At 45.3% G+C, this 15531-nt stretch overlaps 1 protein-coding gene across 1 annotated transcript in view; it reads right to left on the reverse strand.

Annotated features, from left to right (window-relative positions):
• FBN1 (fibrillin 1) overlaps positions 1-15531 on the reverse strand; it is a 780541-nt gene that overhangs the window by 296327 nt on the left and 468683 nt on the right. Inside the window, exon 18 of the mRNA XM_069222499.1 lies at positions 13671-13796. Coding sequence (XP_069078600.1) covers positions 13671-13796 — 126 coding nt within the window. The remainder of the gene's footprint in view (positions 1-13670; positions 13797-15531) is intronic.

Below are 15531 nucleotides of genomic sequence, written 5' to 3' on the forward strand. Positions count from 1 at the left end.
CTTTTTATTTTAAACCTTTAAAAAATCATAACTTGACTGGTGTATGTTGGATTTTTGTCGTTTTGGTCTTGTTTTGTCTAGATAAATATTTCCTATTTTTCTAAACTGGTGTTGTGTCATTTTGTAGTGTTTTCATTAAGTTACTGTGTGTGTTGGTACAAATACTTTACGCCCAGCACTCTGAGGTTAAGCCTACTGCTCTGCCAAGCTACCAAGGGGGTAAGCAGGGGTTAGCTGAGGGTGATTCTCTTTTATCCTAACTAGAGTGAGGGTCCTTGCTTGAACAGGGGGTAACCTGACTGTCAACCAAAGACCCCATTTCTAACATTGGTGACCAGCGGTCGGGATTTGGACTTGTATTTGTACTTGACATACAGTAATTAAGTGTACACTACTGTTTTGATCTCAGACCACTACGTGACCACATACTACTTGTTTGGTGATCTTTTGCTTTTTCTCTTAAGGACTCCTTTTTGTTCTACTTCCATGATTTTGCTGATCCCTTGACTGATTCTTTTTACTTCATTGGGAACTTTTTTTTCTGCCTTTTGGAACTTTGCACTTGTGACCATCATGTCTCAATCTGGAGATGCAACAGCTGGAGCTGTGTTTGAAATGGAGAAACTGAAGGAGTACTCAGTTGCTCAATTGAAACAGTTCCTTAAAGATCTTGACTGTCCCACTGAGAGCTCCACCAGGGAGGGGGAGCTGCAACAGGCACAGAGGGCCGGGGTGACAATCAAGAAGGCTGGAGGGCACACAGAGGAGGAGAATGTGGGTGGGGAAGTGCAGAGGATACACAGTGGTGTAGTGGAGGTACCTGTTACGCCTGGGGGGAGGGTCCCCAGGAGGGATGGCAGGGTGTCACCCAAGGGTCTGACTCCTGAAGAGTTACAGGACAGACAGGCAGAAAGGGTTCGCCGGTTGGAGGCAGAAAAGTTGAGGATGCAAAGGGAGTATGACAGGTGGGAAAAGTTGGAAGAAAGGAGGAGGAACTTAGAGATTAAGAAAATGATTTATGCTTACGAGCTTAAATTGAAAGAGCTGGAAGTCATGAGGGCTGAGTCCAGCTGGAATGGTGGCAGCAACAATTGTATATCCAGTGATGCTGCAGAAGTGCACATGCCCAGAGAGGTGGTGCCCTACTTGAAGGAGGGAGTTAACACACGCCAGGAGGTTCAGGGGTATGAGGTAGCTCCAGTGATGCACAGGGTCCCTGAGGTGGATTGGGGAACTGGCATGGGGAGTCATATTCCTACTGGTGGGAGGGACACTCTACTGACTCTAAGTGAGAGTGACAGGGAGAGGGGTTCCCCCCAGGTAGAAGTCCTGGTTATGGAGTGTGAAAACATCCCAGAAGAGTGTGGGTTGAGTGTCAGGGACAGTCAGGTACTGTCTCACCAGTCTCAGGAGGGTGATGTGGGGTGCTTTGTCAAAGCAGAGTCACTGGATGGTTGGGTGAAGGGTACTTTGGTTAATTCATATGAGGGGCTGAGTGATGTAATTGCTGGAGAGCATATGTCTAGTCCTTATTTTCCAGAGCTATGCCAACACCAGGTGGAGTGTGAGTTCTCTGACCCCAGGGAGCTTACAATGGAGCAGACTTCTGGGTGAGTACCAGAGAGTCGGAAGAGGCATTTGGGGGTGCTCCTGAGAGGAGTGGTCTAGGTAGTTCCCAACCAGGTGAGGTAGGGAAGGATTGTAGTGTCCCAGGTAGGTCCCAGTGTAGTGGGATGGGTGAGGGACCCCATGTCCAGTCTCAGAGGAGAGGGAATGGGGATGGGTTGAGGCCCAAGGTGCCCGAGATCCGGTCCCAGGTCCTGGAGGGTTCCCTGCGGGAACACCAGGAGGGGAGCCTAGCCTGTACCATAGGGCCATCTGTTGAGGGAGACCCCACAGTGTCAGGAGAACTTGGGGGGGCGGCTGTAGCCAGCGTCCCACCAGTTCTGGTGTCTGGCAGTACCACTCCTAGTGAGGGGGTGCAGAAGTCCAGACAGAGGGTTGAGAGGGGGTTGCGGACCCCAGTGGAGAACCTGGAGGGTCAGGGGTCAGCTCTGAGAGCAGAGCCCCCCATGAATGACCTTGGTGAGACCATTTCTGGGTTGGGGGGAATCCAGACTCTGTCAGATGGGCAGAGGTCAGGAGACCTGCGCCAGCCAGACTCTTGTGTGGCCCTTCGGGACAGTGTGTCCCTTGAGGGGGGTAAGTGTGCCCCCCTGGAAGTCCTGGTGTGCCAGGCAATGGTTCAACCGCAGGGTGGTGACTCTGGGTTGAATGATCAGGTTCAGGGGGTAAACTCTGACCTGATGGGGGGTAAGTGTGCTCCCAAGGAAGTCCTGGTGTGCCAGGCAGTGGTTCAACCGCAGGGTGGTGACCCTGGGTTGGATGACCAGGTTCAGAGGGTAAACTCTGACCTGGTAGGGGGTAGGTATGCCCCCCAGGAAGTCCTGGTTTGCCAGGCAGTGATCCAGTCTGTGGGTACAGACCCTGGATTGGGAGGCCAGGTTAAGGGTGTCCCCCCTGACCTGGAGGAAGGGGCTACTGCTAACAGTGCCCCTACCATGTTGTCTTCTGGGGGGGCCACTCCTAGTTGGGTGGTTCAGGACCCCAGAAGAGAGGGCAGGGGGAGGGAAGCCTCACCCCTGGCCCTGGTCCAACCTGAAGGTACAGACCCCAGGTTGGAGGATCAGTTGCAGGTTAACATCCCTGCACTGATGGAAGAATTGTCCAGGACTGCTTCTACAAGCACCCTGACAGTTTTTGACTCTGGGGGTGCCGCTTCTGCGGGGAGGGTACAGAGCCCCAGAGGGGAGGACCAGGGTCAGGTTAACATCCCTGACCTGATGGAAGAGAGAGTGGTCAAAGGGTGCCAGGCACCTGGGGCTACCACCCCCCACTCTCCACAGTCACAGTGGTTAGAGAGGCCTGAGGTCGGGCTCTCATCCCTGACAGTTGTCTGGGGCCACTGTGGCTTGCTGTCCTGGTGGACAGAGTTGCCCCTGGGGGGGGGAGGACGAGAGTCACACCCCGGGGGTGGAGTGGGCAACACCACTGTGTTGGCCCTGGTGGTACTATCTGCCCATTGCAATACATCTGTGAGCAAAGTAAAGTTAGGTGTTGCACAGATGGTGTCTGTAGATGTGGAGAAGGGTTCCCCATGGGTTAGCTTAGTGGGCCCTGAGAGTATGGACAGAGGGATCCAACTGGAGTCAGGAAGGCGTAGAACTGGAACATGCCCCTGCTGTTGTGGGCCTGGGTCCCTGTTCTATCGCCCCAATCAGGGAAGTACATCAAGGTATTGATTGTTCTCCCCTGGCTTTAGGCTGGTAGGGGGTCGTGTTGGACTTTTGCTTATGCAGGGTCATCCCCAGTCTTTTTCGCCTCCTGCCTCCTATGTTTTTCTGACATGTTGCTGTTGGCTTTTCAACTCTGAGCACTTTACCACTGCTAACCAGTGCTAAAGTGCATATGCTCTCCTGTTTAAATTGTATGTAAGTGGTTCATCCATGATTGGCATATTTGAATTACTAGTAAGTCCCTAGTAATGTGCACTAGAGGTGCCAGGGCCTGTAAATCAAATGCTACTAGTGGGCCTGCAGCACTAGTTGTGCCACCCACATAAGTAGCTCTGTAATCATGTCTCAGACCTGCCCCTGCAGTGTCTGTATGTGTATTTTTACACTGTAAATTCGACTTGGCAAGTGTACCCACTTGCCAGGCCTAAACCTTCCCTTTCCTTACATGTAAGGCACCCCTAAGGTAGGCCCTAGGTAGCCCCAAGGGCAGGGTGCAGTGTATGGATAAGGTAGGACATATAGTAATGTGGTTTATATGTCCTGACAGTGAAATACTGCCAATTTTCGTTTTCACTGTTACAAGGTCTGTCTCTCTCTCATAGGATAATATGGGGGCTACCTTTAAATATGATTAAAGTGTAGATTCCCCTAGAGAGTAGATGGACAGGTGGAGTTTGGGACCCCTGAACTCACAATTTAGAAATACATCTTTTAGTAAAGTTGATTTTAAGATTGTGAGTTTGGAAATGCCACTTTTAGAAAGTGAGCATTTTCTTGCTTAAACCATTCTGTGACTCTGCCTTGTTTGTGGATTCCCTGTCTGGGTCAGTTTGACAGTTGGGTTGTTTTTCACCTCACACCAGACAGTGACACAAAGGGAGCTGGGGTGTGATCTGCATTTCCTGATTAGCCATCTCTGCTAGGAGGGAGGGGTGGAGTGGTCACTCTCATCTGAAAGGACTGTGCCTGCCTCTGACAATGCTGTCTCCAGCCCCCTGGTGTGTGTCTGAGGCCTTGCCTGGGCAAGGCAGGATTTCACAAGAAGGTGTGAGTCCCCTTTGAAGGAAGGTGACTTCAAAGACTAAAATGGGTATAAGAAGGGCACCCAAACTTACAAACTTTAGAAACACTTCTGGAATCAAGAGGAACCTCTGCCTGGAGAAGAGCTGATCGCTGAGGAACAAGTGCTGCCCTGCCTGTGACTGTGCTTTGAGGAGCTTTCCTGCAGTGCTGCTTCTGCCTGAGTAAGAGGGCAAAGACTGGACTTTGTGTGCCTTCCATCTTGAAGAAGAAATCTCCAAGGGCTTGATGTAGAGCTTGCCTCCTGTTGTTGAAGTCTCAGGGATAGCAAAGACTTCTTCCTGCCAGCACCTGGAGTCTCTGGAGAGACCCCTACTCTGCTCTGTGGTGCCCTTCCAGTTCCTGGGACCCTGAAAGGAGAGGCTGGCAGCCTAAGGACAAAAATACACGCACCGAGCACCGTGCGGAGAAAAGATCGACGCGAATACAATCGCGGCTGAGAAAACGACGCGACGCCGGTTCCGCAGCTGAGAAACGACGCCGCAGGAAACGCGACCGAAAAACCGACGCCCGGAGCAGGAGAAACGACGCGCAGCATCGCTGACGGAGGCTGAGAGATCGCACCCTGCGCCGCGGGACTTTCGGATCGTCGTGTGGCTGGCTTTTTCAACGCGCACCGCCGTGCCGAGTTGTTTTCGACGCACACAGCCGTGCAGGGTTACTTTCGACGCACACCGCCCGTGCGGGGTTATTTTTGACGCAAACCAGGTACATTTTCACGCTAGCAGCGCTAGTGTGGTGTTACAACTACCTAAAGACTCTTTTTATTTTAAACCTTTAAAAAATCATAACTTGACTGGTGTATGTTGGATTTTTGTCGTTTTGGTCTTGTTTTGTCTAGATAAATATTTCCTATTTTTCTAAACTGGTGTTGTGTCATTTTGTAGTGTTTTCATTAAGTTACTGTGTGTGTTGGTACAAATACTTTACGCCCAGCACTCTGAGGTTAAGCCTACTGCTCTGCCAAGCTACCAAGGGGGTAAGCAGGGGTTAGCTGAGGGTGATTCTCTTTTATCCTAACTAGAGTGAGGGTCCTTGCTTGAACAGGGGGTAACCTGACTGTCAACCAAAGACCCCATTTCTAACACTAATCAACAATCTTTTAAGCATTTAAATATTGCTTAGAAATTTTTATTCTTGAAGTAATTTCATTCATGTCATATTTATACGCATACTTATTGATTTTGGAGGGACGGATAATGGGAAAATATTCCTAATGGAATCGCTGTATAAGTAGAACTCAATTTCGAAAATAGTTACATTTGCTTCACATTTAGTTCTATTTTTCACATTGTGAAAATTGTCTATCTGAAATAGGACCACATTGATTTGATGTGGCATTTGACTGAGTAATTAATGATTTTTTTAAAACAATTTTTGCTGCAGATTCTACAATAATGAAGTTACTAACAACTACTGAGGGATTCTCCTTGTCTGTGGGAGTAGTGCAAACATATGGCTTAATATATAACTGAACTTTAACAAATTACTGACGTCTGAACCAAATATACAGCAAGTGGATGTATGGCAGGATACCCCTTTTCTTTTTTCACTGATAATGCAGTGCCTATTGCATATCCAAAGATAGCATCCCAAAAATTCTTTATAGGGCATATGAAATATTGTGCTGAGGAGACACTAGGGATGGACAACTATGAATCTAAAATTGGGTCTATAGATATACAACTGGAAACCATGATCCTGCTATCAAGGTGGCCATGTTCTTAAAAGAGAAGTCTCTTTCACTATTTGAGATTGTCATTTGCTTCCTTGCTATCAAAGTGTGAATTGGCTCCAGTGCATGCTAGCTTTGCAGGCTGAAGGTTCTTATGAAAATTATTTAAAAACTATAATCAAGGGTGCCCGCATGGATGCCCAATGTTCTAAGGTAGCCATCTTTGAATGAATTTTCCTAAAATTCTGCAACAATAGACTGGAACCTAATTTTAATTTAAGATGATGCACTCTTCAGCCCATTCTTTGCAGTTACGATTGACCACTAATGACCTTTCACCAACCAACCAGACGCTTGTGATTTGCCTCCCTTTTACTCACAGACACTCCCTGGATCTGTTGGTCCAACAGTGGAGGTCACATCTTCTCTCACCTGGCAGCCAAAGCCTGGAGCGGCCTTCTCCTGCACCTAAGGAATGCTGCATTGCTCCGGGAGTTCATAAAAGGACTCAAGACATGGCTTTTCAAATGAACAGAGCACCAGGAAGCATATAGCAACACCAGCACCCTGAGATCCTGATGGGTGATTTGTTGCGCTTTGTATATCCCGATTGATTGAGTGATTGTAAAACAATATGGCTATGGAGGCAGCAGGACTCACAATAGTCCATCATTAGTCTTTCACTCTGTGAGCATGATTTCAGAATAATGGACAACTCCTTTGCAAGCCCTTTACTTCCATGTTGTTACTTTTATTAAGGACTGTTTGGCGAGAGGCAGAGACTTATTTCTTCCCCCACCAAACCATTTCCACTCACAAAAGCTGCAGAAAAGCTGTTCTGTCAATCACCTCCCACTGTACACACTAGGGGGTGTTAGAGCCAGCCTCGCCACTGCTGCAGGCATGGCCCTACTTTGCTCCTCCTGCCTCTGCCTCTATCAATGCTGTTGCTCATGTCTGACCTCTGTGAGCCGGGTTGCATAACTGATGGTAGGATGAACAAAAGCAGCAAGGATGACATCTCAGATATGTCCCAACGGCAGGAAAGTGATGCTGTAAATGATTGAGTCAAGGGCAGTCAAAACAACAATCTTCCTCTCAATGGAGCCCACTGCCTGTGTCACAAGCACTGTCATGATATACTGTCCTGTCATACAAGGAGTACATCACTAAACACAAGGACAGCTCTTTATAGACCGTAGTACTATGAAGGAAATAATGGCTCTTGACTGTAGACTTCAATCACCCCCAGGCCTGCACAAAGAAATAGGGGTGTGCAATGGTGACAAAAATTTTGAGTTTCACAATGGTAACCTCACCTTCACCTCCACCTCAAGGCTAAACTCTATCTTTGCCTTTAAGAGGCTTGCTGTTTGGGAAAGGCACTTACATGGCATTGCAATCTTTTAAAGACAATAACTTAATGAGCTCAATGTGATTTTTTTATTCTATATATAAATATAGGATTATTTCCTTTGGGTATTCTTGATTACTGAAATGTTTGAATATTCCAAGTCGTCATTTATAACTAACATGTCAAAATTTGAATAGGAAGGACCTGTAAAGCAGGAAGAGCTAGATACTTATAAAAGTGTACAAAACATGAGTTCTTGGTTTGAACAATCCCTGTTAAACAACATGTATTGCTTTTAGGAAGCAATCTATAAAACAAACAGTGACAGAGAAAATATTTTCCTATGCAATACCTATTGGTTTTTTGAATGCTTGTTTTTTAAGTGCTGATTAGCCCATTGGCACAAAATTACTTTCAGTGGGTGCCCTTGTCTTTGCAGTAGTAAAACTAATCCTCACAGTCCTAGTACTTAGGAAATTCCTTTTTTAGGGGTCTTTTATCCAAAGTAGGACATAGGTTATACAGAAGAGTACCACACTCCTATTTCCTTATAGTCAAGTTCACTGGAATTATGTGGCCGGGAGGAGCACTTATGTGGCAGGGTTGACTAAATTATGCGGCAAGAGAAGGCAAATTATGCTGCACAATTGTGATAGTATTGCTTCCTTATTTGGGGATTTTTGCACAGGTTAACTCTGTCTAGACAAAGGAATGGCCCCATCAGTACCAGTTTAACAACCAAACAGCAATAGGAAACTGAAAGGAAACCAGTCAACCTTTGCAAAAGGCCTTCCGCTGTGTGACAACCTGCGTTGCCATATTTTAAGCAACTTAGGATCTGTTTGAGCTAAAAACATAGGCCCTCATTCCAACCCTGGCGGTCATAGACCGCCAGGGTGGATGTCGTAAGAAGCACCGCCAACAGGCTGGCGGTGCTTCATTTGGTAGCCGCGGTCGCCCAGCAGGGTCCGGCGGTTTCCCGCCGGATTTCCCCCGGCTGGGAGAATCCTCCATGGCGGCGCTGCAAGCAGCGCCGCCATGGGGATTCCGACCCCCTTCCCGCCAGCCTGTTTCTGGCGGTTTTTACCGCCAGGAACAGGATGGCGGGAACGGGTGTCGTGGGGCCCCTGCACTGCCCAGGCCAGTGCAGGGGCCCCCTAACAGGGCCCCAGCATGATTTTCACTGTCTGCATAGCAGACAGTGAAATTCGCGACGGGTGCAACTGCACCCGTCGCACCCCTGCAACACCGCCGGCTCCATTCGGAGCCGGCTTCTGTGTTGCAGGGCCTTTCCCGCTGGGCCAGCGGGCGCTCCCTTGGCGGGCGCCCGCCGACCCAGCGGGAAAGTCTGAATGGCCCCCGCAGCCTTTTGACCGCGGAGCAGCCAATTGGCGGGGTAAGTTTGGCGGGCGGCGACCGCCGCCCGCCAAACTTGGAATGACTCCCATAATCTTTTTTTGTTCAAATCTGCAGATTATGCAGCAGATGATGGATTTTGTGACCAATGCAGAAAATCCATAAATCCCAAAATCGCATAATTCTAGTGGCCTTGCTAACAGTATACAAATGCTTAGACAAACTGCATGTAACAGACTCCTTTACAGCAGTCTTTGAAATTTTTAATGACGTTGACAACTGTAATAAAAATCTACTTTTTTTAATCACATTTTTAATTTTATAACTTTATCCACACTGGTTATCCACTTTTGCACACTGCGCCAGTTATGGTGTGAAGCCAATGGAAAAGAATAGACCTGATTTGTCACAGTAAAAAGAAATTATTTCCAATGCCATACATCTGATCAGTTTATTATAAAAAGATATGACAAAGTAGGTGTGGCTTGATTAATGTGAAAAGTATTTGTTAAAGCCAATAGGCTTATAATGAGGATTATTATAGTGCTGTGCTAAAGCCTGTAGGCAGACATTTACTTACACAGAATTTCACAAATTACCATAGTAGGTAAGGGGTTTCATGTTGGTGACTGACCTGAATAAACTGTGGCAATAGATTATTTGCACTATGATAATCCTTATTGAACCTTCTTAGGGAGGAGTTTTTATTTTTTAGACAATTGTAATTTTGTAAGTATTTGCAATTTTATTGATGGTTGCCTTGTGGGAAAGCTTCTGTTCAAAACAGTTGTTCTGCCTCTATTACAGTGATGAGCCAATGACAAATGCTATAGACATGATTGGCTCATTGGAAAAGGTTATTTCATATGCAATAGGTCTGATATATCTCTTATAAAACGTTCTAACAATGGCCGTAAACCTGATTTATTTATTGTGAAACACATCTGTTAAAGCAAATAGGTATTTAAAGGTGGACTACTATTGCATTGTTAAAGCCTGCTGATGTAGTTTGTTACATGAAATCTCACAGATGACTTTTTAGGGAAGAATTTTCTGTTTATTATCCCTTTGACAAACCATAGGAGTACAATATTTGCACTGTATTCCTGGAATCTCTTAGAAGGTCTGACAGACTTATTTTCTGCCAGGATATTATAATAAAAAAGCATACATACCACTGTTAAATAGACCAGTGGTATATATACCATCTGGTTATTGACACTCCTGCACTGTGAGTGACATCTGCCTGATCACATGTGAACAGCCACCTGAAAATGAGTGCACTTCAGAGCCAAAGCCGGTGGGCTAATCCTTTAGTTTTCCATTTTCGAATTACAGACCCCATTTAATTTCTTTCCTTCTCCTCTTTTTATTTTCATGATAAAGGATGCTACACCTTCAAAGACAGATCTAACTGGCTGCTTGCTTGCCGTTCACTTCATCTGCAGTGCACCACAAAATGTACAGCCACTCCATCTAAACCACCTGACCATCATGGAAGGGTATGGTTTCATTGTTTTTACCTTTGCAAGATGGCTAATATGTTGATTCTAAATGTGGCAGTCAGGTGGTACTATAAAACAACAATATACTATGCACAGCACCATTTCAAGATGGACATCTGCTGTTTTGTTTAATTTTGTTATTGCAAGCGTATGTGTGACAATTTTAGGCAACAGCATGTATTCTTCTTTTTTCTACTTTTCTTATTTTAATTTATATTACATGTGTTACTGGGTTTGTGCATGTATTTGATTCTAGTTGTGTAAGTGGGTGAATGTAAGAATGAGTCAGTGAGGAAAGGCTTCATGAGTGCACCAATAAATAATAAAAAACATGTATGATGACTTATGCTGTGCCTAAACCCATCAACAACTAAGGAGGCCCTTTCATTTATAAGCCAGATCTATTGACATTGACAATGATTGTTGTCAAACTCCAAATGGTAGCTAGTCGATATTCGTAAATGCACATCTCATCACAAAGCTAGAAGGGTGTGCGTGCAAACGTTCTGTTGCCGCACACAAGGAAAAAACAATTACAGGGAACACTAACCAGCAGGGTTCCTGTGTGTCCAGCGGGAGCCTGTAGTACTCACTCCTAGATCACCAATGACCAGATGACAGAAGTTCAAGGTGAACACCTTTCTTCACTTTCCTCAGCAAATCCACCCTCTATTGTCCCTAAGAGGAGGCTGAGAGATAGCGCCAAAAGCTCTGGAGAATGAATCGAACAAAAGACCTGAAGTACCTTCCAGAATGTGTCCTCCCATTCTAATTTGGGTTCACCCAATTGTGTGCATCCACGTTTCTCCCAAACATTCTCCTCTGTGCAGTAGTTTAAAAATGGAGGAAGAGAATTCCAGATGGTAGGAGTCCATATCCAATCTAGAAATGCCACTTCACTACTCCACCCCTAACTGGCTCTTCCATGGAACAGTCCCCTAGCTTTGTAGAATCCCCACACAGCGTCCAAGGAAGAATGAAAATGCTGTTGAAAGAGACAGTGCAGCACACCCCTCTTCTGACCAAGTCTGCCTCCTACTCATGTGTGATTACTTCCTTCGATGTCTTGAAAGAAAGAAAGAAACCCCCCTTGTGGTGGCTGGAGCCAAGGTCTGCCTGCCTTTCCTTTTTCCCACGTGGAAGCACCCTGCTAGAGCTTGCCAGACCAAGGCAGCTATTTACCATGTGACGATTTTAACTCCTCCTCTGCCAGGAGAAGGCTAATCTCCCAGGATAGTGCTATTATTCCAGGGGGAATTTTCAGCAGCCGCACTGCCCAGCAGAGAAACTCAAAGCATTGATAATATTAAGCATGCCTCAGGATGGTACATGGCCATGACATGTATGACAGTGGACATCTAACGCCAGAGTTCTCTGGCCCCCAAGGCACCTGTAGCATACATCTTCTTCAATAAGGCCACAAATAGGAGCAGATTTGAGGGTAGAGTGAATCCCTAAACATAAACCACAGCTTGTGGGGTGCAGACGACTGGCAATATCTTGCTGATCCCAGAGGATATTTGCAGCCATGTGCCAAGTTCAAGATGGCACCACCCAGGAGGCTATAGACTGGGTGGGGACCGCCATAGTTGTCTTCAGCCCCTAGATGCTTGTAGAGTGCCCTTTCACATGTGAGGTAAGGAGGGCCCGTGTCTGGATACCAAGAGCTGAGGACTGAGACAAGGACCTAAAACATATGCCCCCCCCCCAACCCCTCACCCCTCCCCAAGGAGGGACCAGAGCCTGGTGACTGGGTGAAGAGGGTATGGCCTGATTGATTTGATTGGTTAAAATACCATGGGGTACAGATCTGATGTTGACCTGTTAGAGAGGAATATAGGGCCAACGGTAAGTGCATGATGAAAAGTTTTTCTTTTTGGAAGACACTACTGCTGTCTGTAGCTAGATGAATTGCCTTGGTGAAAATGGTGTCCCTGTCACACTTGTATTTCTTTGGTGCTCTGTAGACCATGAATGACCTCCTTCACAAATGTATGCTCTGTAGGTGAACCTGACATGGGGGACAGGCAGACCCTGGTTAGGGTTATCAGAATTGCAGCTGCCAAGGCAGGAGTGGGATGGCAGCTCCAGATTTTGAGTTGTATTAACTGGTGGTACAGGTGCAGTGCGTCTTGTGCTGGGTGGCAGAGAGGTTGCAGAACAGAGAGGGAGGAGAACAAACATATTAGGCATTCTACTTAAGCCTAAAGGAGGAAGCAAAGGAGAGGATGGGCTATTGTAGGAAATCTAAGGTACTAACATTAATGTACCACGCATTACTGCAGCAGACCAAATGCTCATTAGATGCTAGATACACTTAGAGAAACCTGGACGGGAGACAATAGGCAGCTTTCGATGAAGAAGAATGGGGTGGAGCACTTAGGGATGTCCCAAAAATCTCTAGCAATGAATGTTTTCAATTTATCCACCTATATTACATGCATAGAGTGTATTTAAAATCGAAACAAATCTATAGTGTTTGTCCAGAGGTAAAGGCTAAATTTCCCAGATGTGCTGACCTGTATGCAGCCTTTTATCATATGGGATGGGATTGCCCTGCTCTAACGAGATATTGGGAAAGGTCATAAATACAATGAAGGTTGCATACCTGGGTCTTTGGAAGAGTGATTGCTGGGGCTCTATGCTAAACCAAAGGCTAAGCAAGTCACAGCTTAGCTCTTGGGCTGGAAGAGCCCTAGCAGGCCTATCTGCTATATGTGGCACGAGCAGTTGAAACAATGGGCTGAAGAAGAGGGGCTGCTCCTACATAAGGCAGTGAAGAGGCGACTGAGAAAGATAGAATACTGCAGGGCATGGGGTGAAATGGTTGCCTCCATATCAGCACTTGAGCTGGGCAGACTCCCCAATAGGTTGTGCAGAGGGCAAGGGCAGCCCTGGCACATCAAATGCGCCATCTCCCTGTCTACCACCGCATTTACTGAGGTTTGGCTTACTCCATTTTTACTGCATTCTATCTAATTGAATGGAAGAATTCCAAGAAAAACATTCATGGTAAAATTATTATTCCTATATTACTACAATAGCATTAGCTTCTAATTTCCATACCAGAAGGCATTATTGCGATAAGAATTATGTAAGGAGTGTTAAACAAGAAGCACAGAGAAAACATAATGGATGGTAATTATTTGAAAGGTAGTTCAACATTACAAAATTATTAAGTGGCCACAGGTTAAGCCCAGGGGCTGTCATGGGAGAGTGATGTGGGCTTGCTAATAATTCCAGAAGCTCAAATAAGTGCAAAATTAATAGATACTTCTATAAGTAAGCACTATCAATTTACTACCAATTTCGTTAATTTATCTGAGGAATAATGATCTACGCAAACAATAGACTGTAAAGTAAATGAAACAATCTACTAGGCTTAATCTAAAAAAAAGTAGTACCTAGGCAGTTCTTTCCGCTGGAGTCCACTTCATATCCCGAGTTGCATATACATTTGTATGTCCCACGCAGATTTTCACAAATTCCATTTGGACAAATATCAGGATCCAGTGCACATTCATTAATATCTGCCAATAAAAAGTATATGGAATAAGTTCCTTATGATCATAAATAAAATCGTGCAAATAAAGCAAGTTTCATATGTAGCTTAGGATAGCACTGAAGCACCTGTCATGTATCTGGCACTGGATGCGTGCCAATACTAACCCTACAGTGCACTATTAAGGCCAGATGCAATTCCCACCACTTGCTGTTGCCCTATATGCCGCATCCTTGCTAATGGGTAATCAGAGAGCACACCTGGGAAACATGTAGTACTCTTACCGAGTGCAGATTGTGAAATCTAAACTCAAGTCTTGCACGTTCTTGAAATGACATGGAGGCTTTCTCTTTCGGCCTGAAGACAGAAAGTAGCCCTCAAGCATCAAAAAAGAAAGGGTCAGTCATTGCGACTGGACAAAGTGACGGAACATCAACGACAGCCGTCACCAAAAGAATTGTGATCAATGCTGATTTTTTTTTTTTGCGGCAAACACCAATTCTGCATGTTATTCCTCATTTTCAAATACCTGGACGTATTTGCCGTACTTGATGAATACCGCGACTCGTGATGGCGGTATTTACTAGGTGCGGTAAATACCGCTCCCTTTCCCAGCACACTCGTAAACGGAGCTCTTCACCTAAATTAGAGACATGGGTGACAGGGACAAATCCCTACACATTTTAAATAGATGGTTTTCTAAACAATAAGGATGGATGAATACAAATCCGTGGGTCCAATGAGATGTAGTTGTGCTTGTTTTTACTATCATGAAACATCTTTGTATATTTTCACAATTATCTGCAAATATTTCTTACTTTTTCTATGCAGATTTTTTTTTATAGAAACTTGGCAGATCATCCCAAATTTTGACAATGAAATTATGGGGTTCGCACAGAAATGATTTCCCTTGCAACATTTGTTTTAGCACCCTCTGCAGATGAGTTGGGAGCTACTGTTAGCTGAAACAATTCAAGATATCTTTCCTATTGGTTAATGTCCTTGTGAGAGGTTTTCATGTAAATCTACAATGGTAATTTGAGAAAACATTTTTTATATTACTTTAAAGCCTGATAAAGAGGCTTAAAATAAATGCCAGGTAAGGGCACTTTTCAGGTTTTTATATGTATTGGCTCAGAAAAGCTCAAGGGGGCTTGGGGGTGGAAGACACGGTCTTCCATTTTCGGTTCTTACCATCCTCCTCTCTTCTGCCCGGATTATGGCCCTGATCACAGCAGGCCACATTCTGCATGTCCTAATTGCACAGCCGCAAATTTGTGATAGCAAGGAGTTTGCTAATTATTGGGTGCATAATTTGCATCCAGGTAAGCGAGAAGGGGAATCGACATGCAATTAAAACTTCTTATCCTCCACTTCTGCAGGACATTTGCACAGGGTTTCTTCAGCGCAAATGGCAGGGGCAAACACCAGCATTTTGAGCACAAAATATAATCCTGTTTTGGGATCAAGGAGTAGTTTGCGCCCAAACAGGGATTTGCTGTTCCATTAATGATTGTGGTTTACAGGACACCCCTCAATATTGGCACCAACAATATTGTGGCATACTAACATCAAGGACAGAATGTTAAGGGGCAACATATAGAAAGGTAACTGCATGTAGTGACGTAGAGATTTACAGTTTATAGCCCTACGTTTGTGCCTTGAACGTATATGTACGGTGTGGGTACATATATGTGGAGTAAGGAATAGCAAATCTTGATATGTCATATTTTAGTTTTGATATTCATGCTCGATAATCTGTC

This window comes from Pleurodeles waltl, chromosome 3_1 (genome assembly GCF_031143425.1).
Source record: "Pleurodeles waltl isolate 20211129_DDA chromosome 3_1, aPleWal1.hap1.20221129, whole genome shotgun sequence".
Classification (NCBI taxonomy): domain Eukaryota; kingdom Metazoa; phylum Chordata; class Amphibia; order Caudata; family Salamandridae; genus Pleurodeles; species Pleurodeles waltl.